General features: G+C 44.9%; 1 protein-coding gene and 1 long non-coding RNA gene across 2 annotated transcripts in view; one reads left to right on the plus strand and one right to left on the minus strand.

Moving 5' to 3' along the window:
- The window catches only part of LOC120980474, a 28,751-nt gene extending 16,966 nt beyond the window's left edge, over window positions 1-11,785 (minus strand). Inside the window, exons 1-2 of the long non-coding RNA XR_005774530.1 lie at window positions 11,774-11,785; window positions 7,688-7,701 (exon numbers count right to left, since the gene is read on the minus strand). This is a non-coding gene — a long non-coding RNA (uncharacterized LOC120980474). The remainder of the gene's footprint in view (window positions 1-7,687; window positions 7,702-11,773) is intronic.
- The window catches only part of ZNRF1 (zinc and ring finger 1), a 41,095-nt gene that overhangs the window by 17,473 nt on the left and 9,674 nt on the right, over window positions 1-13,948 (plus strand). Inside the window, exon 2 of the mRNA XM_040409609.1 lies at window positions 7,779-7,874. Coding sequence (XP_040265543.1) covers window positions 7,779-7,874 — 96 coding nt within the window. The remainder of the gene's footprint in view (window positions 1-7,778; window positions 7,875-13,948) is intronic.

The raw sequence follows: 13,948 nt of genomic DNA on the forward strand, positions 1-13,948 counted from the left end.
ACGGCGATACCTAATATGTATACTTTTTTTTTATTTTATTTTTATTTATGTAAGTTTTACACAATAACAGCTTTTGTAAAACAAAAAAAATGATGTTTTAGTGTCTCCATATTCTGAGCCATTTATTTTTTGGGCGATTGTCTCAGGTAGGGGCTAATTTTTTGCGGGATGAGGTGACTGTTAGGTACTATTTTGGTGGGCAAACGCATTTTTGATCGCTTGCTGTTGTACTTTTTGTGATGTAAGGTAACAAATGGTTTAGCACAGTTTTTTTTTTTTACGGTGTATATCTGAGGGGTTAGGTCATGTGATATGTTTATAGAGCCGGTCGATACGGACGCGGCGATACCTAATATGTAAACTTTTTTTTCCCCCCTACTTTTTACCAATTTTTTTTTTTTTTTACTTTATTTGGGGAAAATTAAGTTTTTGTTTTTACTTGAAACTTTCAATTTTTTTGGGTGTAAATTTTTATTTGTTTTTTCACTTTATTTTTTGTTTGGGACTTGAACTTTTGTTTGGGTCTTGAACTTTTGGGGGTCTAATCCTTTACAATGCATTCCAATACTTCAGTATTGGAATGCATTGGCTGTATGAGTAATACTGTGTGTATTACTCGTACAGCGTCCGGCCTGTGAGATCCAGGGGGCTGGATCTCACAGGCACGTCACATGAAGGCAGCGCGATGCCTTCCTTAGGCATTGCGCTGCCTTCCATGCCATCGGGTCCCCCCCTACAGCCGCATGGGGACCCGATGGTGCCGCCGCAAACCGCAGGTCTGAATTGACATGCGGTTTGCGGCGATCGCAGACACGAGAAGGGGGGGTCACGGAACCCCCCCCCACGCATTTAGCCAAGGTGCCTGCTCAATGATTTGAGCAGGCACCTTGTTCCAATCACCGGGCGGCGGTAATCGGAAATACACAGGACGTACCCGTACGCCCTGTGTCCTGAAGAGGTTAAGACCCCCCCATCCTTTTAAGCAGACCTCATTGTGCGGTGCCTGGGTATTGTATATACAGGTGAAACTCTTAAGAATATCGTGCAAAAGTCCATTTATTTCAGTAATGCAAATGAAAAAGAATTGCATTAATGCAGCTTAAAATTAGAATTTTGTGAAAAGGTTCATTATTCTAGGCTCAAAGTGTCACTCTAGTCGGCTAATTAATCCATACCCCCTGAGCAAAGGGGACCTGAGATTGAGACTTTGTTAAGCTGTAAGCCATAATCATCCAAATTATAACAAATGCTTGAAATATCTCGCTTTGCATGTAATGAGTCGATCTCATATGTTAGGTTTTTTAAGTTGCATTACTGAAATAAATTAACTTTGCACTATATTCAAATTTTTCGAGTTTCACCTGTATATGCGATGGGGCCAGGAATCTGCTGTCTCTCTGCTCCGCTGAGCCTCGCTCTGACACTTGCTGTCTATTCTGACATGATTTGCTTCCAATTATATTCATTTTTCCTGGCTGGCAGCCTGTATATTTTTCCAGAACGGTGGTGGGCAGCCCATGTCGCCTCTCCTCAGGATAAGTAATGTATGTACACAGTGACTGCACCAGCAGAATAGTGAGTGCAGCTCTGGGGTATAATACAGGATGTAACTCAGGATCAGTACAGGATAAGTAATGTATGTACACAGTGACTGCACCAGCAGAACAGTGAGTGCAGCTCTGGAGTATAATACAGGATGTAACTCAGGATCAGTACAGGATAAGTAATGTAATGTATGTACACAGTGACTGCACCAGCAGAATAGTGAGTGCAGCTCTGGAATATAATACAGGATGTAATTCAGGATCAGTACAGGATAAGTAATGTATGTACACAGTGACTGCACCAGCAGAATAGTGAGTGCAGCTCTGGAGTATAATACAGAATGTAACTCAGGATCAGTACAGGATAAGTAATGTAATGTATATACACAGTGACTTCACCAGCAGAATAGTGAGTGCAGCTCTGGAGTATAATACAGGATGTAACTCAGGATCAGTACAGGATAAGTAATGCAATGTATATACACAGTGACTTCACCAGCAGAATAGTGAGTGCAGCTCTGGAGTATAATACAGGATGTAACTCAGGATCAGTACTGCAATGTATGTACACAGTGACTACACCAGCAGAATAGTGAGTGCAGCTCTGGAGTATAATACAGGATGTAACTCAGGATCAGTACAGGATAAGTAATGTATGTACACAGTGACTGCACCAGCAGAATAGTGAGTGCAGCTCTGGAGGATAATGCAGGATGTAACTCAGGATCAGTACAGGATAAGTAATATATATATACACAGTAATTCCACCAGCAGAATAGTGAGTGCAGCTCTGGAGTATAATACAGGATGTGTTTTCAAATGACCCACTGGACCCAGGAGGTCAAATATGCAATTCCAATAGTCAACGACTATGTTTCCTGTTTCTGGTCATATTAAAATATAACTTTTATTTAACTTTATTAAACGGACATTGCCAAAAGGACAAAAAACATAAGTGAAAAGTTAAAAATACATATGGAGGGCAACGAGGTGTTGGGGCTAAGGGTGCAGAGGTCTCTGCTTTACAATAAGTCAGGTGATATTACTGCATATCTCTCTGACGATGGGGTGCAGATAGTGTATAATATCTACAGAGTGCCTGGTGTCGGATGACACTGCAGACACAGGATATTATACACTATCTGCACCCCATCGTCGGAGAGATATGCAGTAATATCACCTGACTTATTGTAAAGCAGAGACCTCTGCACCCTTAGCCCCAACACCTCGTTGCCCTCCATATGTATTTTTAACTTTTGGCAATGTCCGTTTAATAAAGTTAAATAAGTTATATTTTAATATGACCAGAAACAGGAAACAGTCGTTGACTATTGGAATTGCATAATACAGGATGTACCTCAGGATCAGTACAGGATAAGTAATGTATGTACACAGTGACTGCACCAGCAGAATAGTGAGTGCAGCTCTGGAGTAGAATACAGGATGTACCTCAGGATCAGTACAGTATATGTAATGTATGTACACAGTGACTGCACCAGAAGAATAGTGAGTGCAGCTCTGGAGTATAATGCAGGATGTACCTCAGGGTGGTATTACAGACATTCTATGTATCTGAAATGGGTCAGGAATAGTTTGCTCAGTTCCCTTTTCATGCTGCTGCATTATATCCGTACTTTCGCCCATCACCGCAGTTGTGCGCAGTAACGTGGGGCCTGTACAATATACGAGCAGGCAGTTATATAATCTCCTGTAGTGGGATTTGTGCATATCGCCGATGGCTGAAATTTTGGGCTGAGCTGAAAAAATGAGATTAACTGAAGGGATCCTGGGGTTTACCTGAAACGCGTCAGAACTGCCATATGAGTCATGTCCATACAGGAGAGGTTAGATCTGCGCTGGAGTCGTCAGACAGCACATATAATAGACGAGGCACACCAGCATAATAACACATAACTCTGTGCCACCCGCTTGTATATGGAGCGGTGCCCACTTGGTTAATTTGTAGATTTTCTTAATATTTTTGATGCTCTGGTGTCCTCTCTTCTCCGTACAATGAGGTGGAGCAGGCAGTTGCATTTTTCGTGGCTTGATCATCTCTCACCGCACCCCTGACCTGCTTCACTGTATACAATGCATACCAAGGGTGACGAAGTGGCGGCATCTGAAGCCGGGCCTGTACTTACCTCCTCGGCCTCCCGCTCATGTTATAGATATTATGCGCCTCGTCATCTAATTACCTATGGAATGCTGCTAAGTCTCCTCCACCTCTCCCTCTGTGTATCATGTACTCCTACAGGTAGAGGGCACCTCGCAAGGTCTAGGGGCACTACTGCAAGGAGATGGGGGGGGGGGGGGGGGTGCCCGTAGATCGCGCCATCTCCATCTGGGGTGTTCTATACAAATATGGCAGTGGGGTGAGGGCCAATATCTGATTTTTCCACTTTTGAGAAAAAGCCTGGCTGTCAGTCTGGTTGCTATGGAGGGTTGTCATGTGGCACATCCCTAGCAACCAGTCTCCTAAACGATGTCCCTTTGTCCCCTTCTCTGCCCTGCTGTGGCTTTAACGTATCATTCTCTAGTTTATCTTATAACTAGAGATGAGCGAACTTCTGTTTTAAGTTCGGCGTCTAAAGTTCGGCTTCCGGTTAGCGGAGGATCCCGATATGGATTCCGAATTCCGTTGTGGTCCGTGGTAGCGGAATCAATAATGGCCATTATTGATTCCGCTACCACGGACCACAACGTAATTCGGAATCCATATCGGGATTCTCCGCTAACCGGAAGCCGAACTTTAGACGCCGAACTTAAAACAGAAGTTCGCTCATCTCTACTTATAACTTGCAAGGTTCATGCTAGGAGAGCAATTGAAGAGCCCCATGAGAGATTGGTGTGATAAATCCAACAGGTTTCCTTTAAAAAATCTTCCTTTTGCAGCCACCACTAGAGGGAGTATCGGAACTGCCTTTCTTAAAGGGGTTGTCTCATCATAGGCAATGGGGGCATATCGCTAGGATATGCCTCCGTTGTCTTGTAGGTGCGGGTTCCATCGCTGGGACCCACACCTTTTTTTTTTATAGAGAACGGAGCCCCGCAAGGTGGTGGCTGGAGGACTCCGGTCCGGCCACCACCAAGCTGGCTCCCCATGGGAGAGTACCATGCATGTACGGCCCCCGCTCCCATTCATTTCTATGGGGCCGACGGAAAAAGCTATTTTCGCCGCCCCCATAGAAAATGAATGGAGGGCGGCTGCTTCTTCACTTGCAGGGCTCCGTTCTCGATATAGGTGCGGGTCCCAGCAGTGGAACCCGCACCTATAAGACAATGGGGGCATATCCTAGAGATATGCCCCCCCCCCCCCCCCCCCATTGTCCATGATGAGACAATCCCCTTTAAAGGGACACTGACAGGCCCTATAAACATATTTCGATATTTCTATGCAGTCATAGGTCTATTAAAGTGTATTCCAATGATAAGCGTACCCCCTGTCCACATTTTAAACCATGTAAAAACAACTTTATATTCATCTGTCAATCACCTTCCTTTGTGCCCAAGGGGCGGTTTTTCTCCTACCGCCGCCCAGCTCATTATTATTATTATTATTCACTGCGCTGGACGGCTCTTACATTCCCCGATCCCGCGCATGCCCAAGGAGAGGAGGAGAGATTCGGCGCAGGCGCAGCAGGAGACACAGAGCAGCCGCATAGAAGAAAACGGGACGCAGGCGCATTCAATTTCAGGCTTGGGAGGGTGCCGGATACAGGTATCCGGCGCATGCGCAGATGGTCCGATTGAGGTTGATGCCCATAAGTCTCTATCGGACATGCGCGGGATCTGACAGGATCGGGGAATGTAAGAGCCGCCCAGCGCAGTGAATAATAATGAGCTGGGCGGCGGTAGGAAACAACAGTTGGGGCGCGGCTGGGCGCGAAGGTAGGAGAAAAACCGCCTCTTGGGCACAAAGGAAGGTGATTTGACAGATGAATATAAAGTTGTTTTTACATGGTTTAAAATGCGTACAGGGGGTTGGTTCTCTTATATCATTGGAATACACTTTAATAGACCTATGACTGCATAGGAATATCGAAATATGTTTATAGGGCCTGTCAGTGTCCCTTTAAGCTCAGTAAAACAGTGTGCAGTGAGCTCCCCCTGGTGGTGGCTACAGGCAGCCAGAAGGTTGTTCTTAATCTCACTGCCTGTATGATGGGAAGCAGCAGATTTGAGTCTGTACGAAAAGAACACCGTTATCGACAGATATATATGTGACAGGAGGTGTCTGCACATCGTCGTCAGCCTCGTCGCCTGCAGCAGTTTACGCTGCATTTCGTGACCAGGTAAACAATGAATCTTTGGAAACTCTGATGCCGAACCTGTCGGGCCATTGTTGCTGGTGCCTGAGATGTCGTATTGCGTTCTCCAGGCATTGTTCAGATGTCAGAGGACACCTCTGTACCGCGCCTGATACATGGAATTACTGCTGCTATTGTTGTCAGTGTGCACAGTACTGCGACCAAGCCACTGCATCATTGGGTTAGAGACCAGAACTCGTATGTACTTCTGACATCACATTCCATAGTATAGCATGCAGCGAGAGGAGCAGCTAAAAAATATCTGCTCTCGCATTACCCTCCAGTTTTTGAGCCGTCTTGGCCAATCGGCTTAGCTGAGAGTAGTCATGTGACACAGATGTTCCTGACTCATAAGAACCAGGAAGTGCTGCACTTCTCAGGAGTCCAGGGGGCGGGGCGTTCATTATATGGTTGGATGATGAGCACGTTATGCATCAATTTAAAAGGAAATCTGCCCTAGTGAAATGTGCCTTTAAAGGCGAGAGAATCAGGTGGTACACGCTATTGGGGATGGGCACAGCTGCTGCAGCTCATCCGAGACTCCTTTCTACTCTGCATTGTCAGTAATTATGGCTCGCAGCCCTTTCTGCTCTTTGGTGATGAATCCCTTTCATGTAACGGCAGAGTCATCCCCACGCCCTGGGCTGCGTCGGCCCAGTGTCTCCTGTCCCCGGCTTCCTCTGGTCCCCCCCTACCCCGAACTATCATCAGACCCCGTATCTAATGTGTGAGCAGCGCGCCCTTGTTACAGAGCGGCTTCCTGCAGCCGTACAGTGGCACGGTTTGCAGAAGACAGATAGCAGCTGTATCACAGGATGTCTGTTAAAACCCCACCGAGACCGCAGCTTCCTCCACATATTCCTGCAAAATGTGTCAGGCCGACCGTGGCGGGGGAGGCGCAGCTGCAGACTCTGGGCTTCTGGTGTAGGGGGCTTCTCTTCCTTCCTTGTCCTCATTTATCACGAGGTAGAAGTTGGAGGCATCGTAGCTTCCCTGCCATTCAGGTGCTGGTTAGCGAGGGAACGTAATGTGGCCAACGTGCGATAAACCGCCCAAAAAGATGGCGACCACTGAGCGCAGACGGTGTGGGGGACTTACTGAGTGATATGCTCGGTCAAAGGAGGCGATGGTTATGTTCTGCAACTTTCTAATAAGCTTTGTTTCAGTCTCCCACTATTTTCTGTAAATTTTTTATTTTTGGTAGCAAACAAAATGCTATTATAAATTTTTATAACAATTAAGTGTTCTCTCTCATTCTTATTTCCATCCAGAGGCTAAAAACTTCACAGCTGAGGCTTCGCCGCAGTTTTATCCAGTTTAGGTAGCAGCAATCATCTCTTTCCCGATTTTGTTTTGCTACAGTTCATCAGCCTAGAACACTGCCTGGCTACAACTGTAGCAAACCCTCCGCTGTAAGTAGAAGGTTTTTACTGGTTTACTGTCGGCAAACAGATAAGAAGAAGAAGAGGGTGTTAGAAAGTTACAAAACTTTACCTTGTACAAACCTGGACCCCTCTCCTAAGAAATAGGTGGCCCGATACTGGTCAGTTGCCTTTGTTTGCTAGCAGTGAATGGAAATCTGTAGTTTACTCGGCATACAGACTCCTTACACATGGGCACAGCAGGAGTTTGCATACATCTCCATAGGTGTGGTGAAAGGCGATGTCAGAAAGGTACAGGAGCGGAGTGTTGGCGGCTGCGCAGGATACAGTAATCAGAAGAGCGACACACAGTAAGGGCAGGACATGTTAGCTATATATATATATATATATATATATATATATATATATATATATATATATATATATAATATATACACACACACACACACACACACACCTGCAGTCCTGTATCCCCCTCTCCATGTCTGTCATATGTAGCCTGTCGGTCACCGCCGCTCATATGTCTCTATTCTTATTTCTAGGCTTTCGCTGCCCCATATGCTCCAAGTCTGTAGCTTCCGATGAGATGGAGATGCACTTTATAATGTGTCTAAGCAAGCCACGGCTCTCCTATAACGGTACGTATGTATGCACTGCATTATAAATCTGCCCGCCGTCCTGGGCATCTCTTACCAGCAATTACCCCCTATGAAGGAGTGCACTGTCCGGTTCCTGCAGATATCCCCCCTACCTCAAATGTGGTTTACAAATCACTTGTGCCTCCCCACCTTTTTAAACATTAGAAAACTGCCAGCGGAATAATCACTGCTTGCTTTCAGTCAATGGAAATGCTTTGGTTTACATCCAGAAGCAAGACACTTGTAGATTAGGTACAGTTGTGACAACCCCTCAGCTGTGCAACGTTTTAGGTCTGTGCATGGAGGGGGGGGGGCTGAATGTAATGGACTGTTTTTCCCTCACCCATGACAGCACCCATGCAACTAGGACCCTCCAATCCAGGACTGGAAACCTGAAGAGAGAAAATGGTTCACACCTCAGTTCAGTTTTCCTGTCCTCCAGATAGGAGGTACCTAAGGAGCTCTGGCTCCTACGGTTTTTTTGGTTCTCGCCTCGGGAGGTCCGTGTCTACTATACCGTAAAGGGTATATCCCTGGCGGCATCAGTCTCCTTGGGAGCCTGCTCTTCCTGCCTCATTGGGGAGCCGCTGTGGGCGTGTTCAGGCGGCTCCCGGTCCATGACAGCAGGGTCCTCCTCTTGCGTTCTGCGCATGCGCGCCGGGGCGGCCCCTTACGGCTCATTGATGTAATTTCCGGGCGCCAGGCCGGAAGAGGTGTGGGCATCCTCATCCGTTGGATTAGGCATTTTTGGGCCTAGGGGTTAAAAGGAGCCGAGGTGTGTTTGATAAATTGGCAGCAGGAGAATGCAGCCAGCCTTGTGTGCACGCATCTGGGTTTCCACCAGCATGTCGGAACCAGGTGATGCAGGACGTGCTGACCCCCCTGGAGCCCTCGAGGCTCACAAGCCCGGTATTGGTGGGCCTCCCGGTATAGCGGAGGAGAGGAGGCTTTTTCTGTCAGCAGTGCATCTGAAGGGGAAGGAGAGCGGCATAGCAGACTTCCTAAGTAGAGTCTCCTTAAAACAAGGAGAATGGTGTCAAAACAAAGACATTTTTTTGTAAATAGTCCAGAGTTAGGCCTCTTTCACACTACTGTATGGCTATTTCAGTGTTTTGCGGTCCGTTTTTCACGGATCCGTTCCATTTTTTTTGTTTCCGTTCGGTTTTTCCGTATGGCATATACAGTAATTACATAGAAAAAATTGGGCTGGGCATAACATTTTCAATAGATGGTTCCGCAAAAACGGAACTGATACGGATGCATTTCCGTATGTGTTCCTTTTTTTTTTGCAGACCCATTGACTTGAATGGAGCCACGGAACGTGATTTGCGGGCAATAATAGGACATGTTCTATCTTTCAACGGAACGGAAATACGGAAACGGAATGCATACGGATTACATTCAGTTTTTTTGCGGAACCATTGAAATAAATGGTCCCGTATACGGAACGCAAAAAACGTCCTGCAAAACAAAAAAAAAAAAAAAAGGTAGTGTGAAAGAGGCCTTAAGGTCTTCCCCCAGTGGACCTTTTTGCCTCAAGAGCCAACAGAAAATTAGAAAGGTTCTTCTCCCTCAACCATTTGGATGGCCCGTTAGCAATAGACGGGTTAGCACAGGACTGGAGCCAGGAATTGGGGTATGCCTTCCCTCCATTTTGCCTTATTCCCCAGGTATTGCAGAAAATAGAAAGAGAAGGAGCCTCAGTTATCCTGATAGCTCCAATGTGGCCAAAGAGGTCCTGGTACTCCAGTCTGCTAAGGGTGGCAGTATAGCCTCCATGGACCCTTCTGTTGAAGGAGGGTCTTCTTTACCAGGGTCCGCTAGTCTATCCCAGCCCAGAAATTCTCCTTCTTTTCGGTGTGTATCCTCCAAAGTAGTCTCCACTATGCTGAAGAGTAGGAAGGTGGTTACCTCAAGAAAATATAACAAAGTTTGGAATGTTTTTTTCAGCCTTCTTAGGACATAGCCCAGACCCCTTTAAGTCACCTGAAATACCAAAGATCCTAGAGTTTTTGCAAGCAGGGCTAGACAGGAATCTTAAAGGGGTATTCTCATCTTAATGATCACTGTCAAATCTGTTAATGATTTGACAGTGATCATTTTTCTAAATACATGTTATTACCCAATTCCCACCCTTTTTTTAGAAAATAAGTCCCCTCTTAGCTGATGTTGTCTTTGGTCTCCCCTGGTTACGGTCACCTCTCCTGTCGAATCCCGCCGGGCCGCGCTTGCGCAGAAGACTGAAGATTCTCTCCCGGCTGGGCCGCGTAATGTCCTGAACGCTGCCGCACATGCGCCATGATGACTTCTTCCTGGCCAGTATAGTACAGAGCCGCGAACGCGCACACCGGCTCTGTACCATACAGGCCAGGAATAAAAGTTACCGTGGCGGCTTGCGCGTTCAGGACATTGCCCGGCCGGGAGAAAATCTTCTGCGCAAGCGCGGCCTGGCCGAGAGAAGAAGCCAGGAAGTGAACGTCACGCTCAAAGAAGGGAAGTATGAAAAGGGAAGATGAGAATACCCCTTTAAAGCATCTACATTAAAAGTCCAGGTAGCTGCTTTTAAGTTATTTCTTTGATTCCAGATTAGCAGATCATCCATGGATTAAAAGATTCTTGTCGGCAGCATCAAGAATGCACCCTTCTTTAAGACCCTTGTGATTCTACCCTCCTTCTGTCCAAATCCAACCAATCTGTTGGAAGAAAGATTCCATTTCCTTGATGTCAGAAGGTGTTTAGTTTTTTACCTAGACTCCACATCATCTTGGAGAATAGATGACCATCTCCTTCAGTTTTTGGGTTGAGCTAGACTAGAGGTCACAAAGTCTCTACTAGTGTTATTGCTAGATGGCTTAAGAATTCTATTTCCCTGGCTTATTCTTCCCTTAGCCTGACTCCTCCTTCGGGGTTCGGGGCTCATTCCACTAGATCTGTGGCTGCCTCTTGGGCGGAGAGGGTAGATGCTTCTCTGGCCCAGATATGCAGAGCTGCTACTTGGAGCTCTCCCCATACCTTTATTAGACATTACAGACTATCTTGACTCAGATGCAGCCTTTGGGAGAAAAATGCTACAAGCTGTAGTCCCACCCCCATTGTTTTCTATGCAGGGGTGAAAGGGGTTAACACGCTGAATGCATCCTCAGAGGTGCAGGTGTTTCAGATGCTGCCCGCCACTGAAAGGGAACAAAGTCCTCAACATATGGGTGTATGTGTCCTTAACCCTTTCATGACCAAGGGTCATTGATACCCCCGTGACCCACGTCTAATTTTGCAAATTTGACATGTCACTTTATGTGGTAATAACTTTGGAACCATTTTATTTATCCAGACCATTCTGAGATTGTTCACCTTTTATTTATGAAAAAAAATCCCAAATTTACCCAAAATTTTTTAAAAATTAGCAATTTTCAAAATCTCTATTTCCCTGCTTTTAAAACGGAAAGTGATACCTCATAAAATATTTATTACTTAACATTCCCCATATGTCTACTTTATGTTGGCATCATTTTGTAAATGTCATTTTTATTTTTTTAGGACATTAGTAGGCTTGCGTTTTGGAAATTTTCTTAAAACTTCTACTTTTTTAAGGACCAGTTCAGGTCTGAAGTCACTTTGTGGAGCTTACATAGTGGAAACCCCCCATAAATGACCCCATTGTAGAAACTACACCCCTCAAGTTACTCAAATGATTTTACAAACTTTGTTAACCCTTTAGGTGTTCCACAAGAATTAAAGGAAAATGGAGATGGAATTTCTAAATTCCACTTTTTTGGCAGATTTTCCATTTTAATCCATTATTTTTTTTTCTTTAACACATCGAGGGCTAACAGCCAAATAAAACAATATTTATTACCCCGATTCTGCCGTTTTCCAGAAACACCCCACATGTGGTCGTAAACTGATGTAAGGGCACACGGCAGGACACAGAAGAAAAGGAGCGCCATATGGGTTTTTGAAAGGCAGATTTTGCTGGACTGGTTTTTAGATGCCATGTCCCATTTGAAGCCCCCTGATGCACCCCTACAGTAGGAACTCCCAAAAAGTGACCATTTTGGAAACTAGGGGATAAGGTGCCAGTTTTATAGGTACTATTTTGGGGTACATATGATTTTTAATTGCTCTATTACATTTTTTGTGAGGCGAGGTAACCAAAAAATGATTCAGTTTTTTTTTTTTTTATAGAGCAGGTTGTTACAGACAAATATGTCTGTTTCAGTTTTACATAATAAAGCATTTTTGAAAAAATAAAGTAGTTTTTCTCTATTTTCTGAACTTTTTTTTTTTTTTTCCTGCCGATCGTCTTGTGCAGGGGCTCGTTTTTTGCAGAAAGAGTTGATGTTTTTATTGGTACCATTTTTGGGTACATATGATTTTTTTGATCATTCATTATTACACTTTTTATGGGGCAAGGTGACCAAAAATTTGGTTGTTTTGGAACAGTATTTATTTATTTTTACAGCGATCACCTGAGGGGTTAGGTCATGTGATATATTTTTATAGAGCAGGTCGTTACGGATGTGGCAATAACTTAGGCCTCTTTCACACTTGCGTTGTCCGGATCCGGCGTGTACTCCACTTGCCGGAATTACACGCCGGATCCGTAAAAACGCAAGTGTACTGAAAGCATTTGAAGACGGATCCGTCTTCAAAATGCGTTCAGTGTTACTATGGCACCCAGGACGCTATTAAAGTCCTGGTTGCCATAGTAGGAGCGGGGGAGCGGTATACTTACAGTCCGTGCGGCTCCCGGGGCGCTCCAGAATGACGTCAGAGCGCCCCATGCGCATGGATGACGTGCCATGCGATCACGTGATCCATGTGCTTGGGGCGCCCTGACGTCACTCTGGAGCGCCCCGGGAGCCGCACGGACGGGAAGTATACTGCTCCCCACTACACTTTACCATGGCTGCCAGGACTTTAGCGTCCCGGCAGCCATGGTAACCATTCAGAAAAAGCTAAACGTCGGATCCGGCAATGCGCCGAAACGACGTTTAGCTTAAGGCCGGATCAATGCCTTTCAATGGGCATTAATTCCGGATCCGGCCTTGCGGCAAGTCTTCAGGATTTTTGGCCGGAGCAAAAAGCGCAGCATGCTGCAGTATTTTCTCCGGCCAAAAAACGTCCCGTTCCGGAACTGAAGACATCCTGAACGGATTTCACTCCATTCAGAATGCATTAGGATAAAACTGATCAGGATTCTTCCGGCATAGAGCCCCGACGACGGAACTCTATGCCGGAAGACAAGAACGCAGGTGTGAAAGAGCCCTAATATGTATACTTATTTATTTAAGTTTTACACAATAGCATTTTTGAAACCAAAAAAATGTTTGTCTCCATAGCCTGAGAGCCATAGCTTTTTTTTTATTTTTTGACCAATCCTCTTATATAGGGTCTTATTTTTTTGCAGATGAGGTGACTGGTACTATTTTGGGGGGGCATACGCCTTTTTGATCGCTTGGTGTTGCAATTTTTGTGATGTAAGGTGCCAAATTGCATTTTTGGCACTGTCTTTATTTTTTTTTTTTATGGTGTTCAGCTGAGGGGTTAGGTCATGTTATATTTTTATAGAGCTGGTTGTTACGGATGCGGTGATACCTAATATGTATACTTTTTTATTTTTTTTTTATTTCACTTTAACAAAATAATAGCATATTTGAAACAAAATGTTTGTCTCCACGTTCTAAGAGCTATAGTGTGTGTTTTTTTTTTTTTTTTAATATGTAGGGGCTCATTTTTTGCAGGATGAGGTGATGGTTTTATTGGTACCATTTTCTGGTACATACGCCTTTTTGATCGCTTGGTGTTGCACTTTTTGTGATGTAAGGTGACAAAAATTGCTTTTTTTTGACAGTTTTTATTTTTTTTATGGTGTTTATCGAACAGGATGGATCATAAGATATATTTATAGAGCCTGACGTTACGGACTGGTTGATGCCTAATATGTGTATTTTTTTTATTTATTTTCTCTATTTTTTTAATTTCTTATAAATGGCGTCAAGTTGACATGGCAACCATCGGGCCGCTGAGTGTCATCTAAGGGGTTACAGCAGAGTGTCAGCATACAGCTGACACTC

Source organism: Bufo bufo, chromosome 10 (assembly GCF_905171765.1).
Source record: "Bufo bufo chromosome 10, aBufBuf1.1, whole genome shotgun sequence".
Lineage (NCBI taxonomy): Eukaryota > Metazoa > Chordata > Amphibia > Anura > Bufonidae > Bufo > Bufo bufo.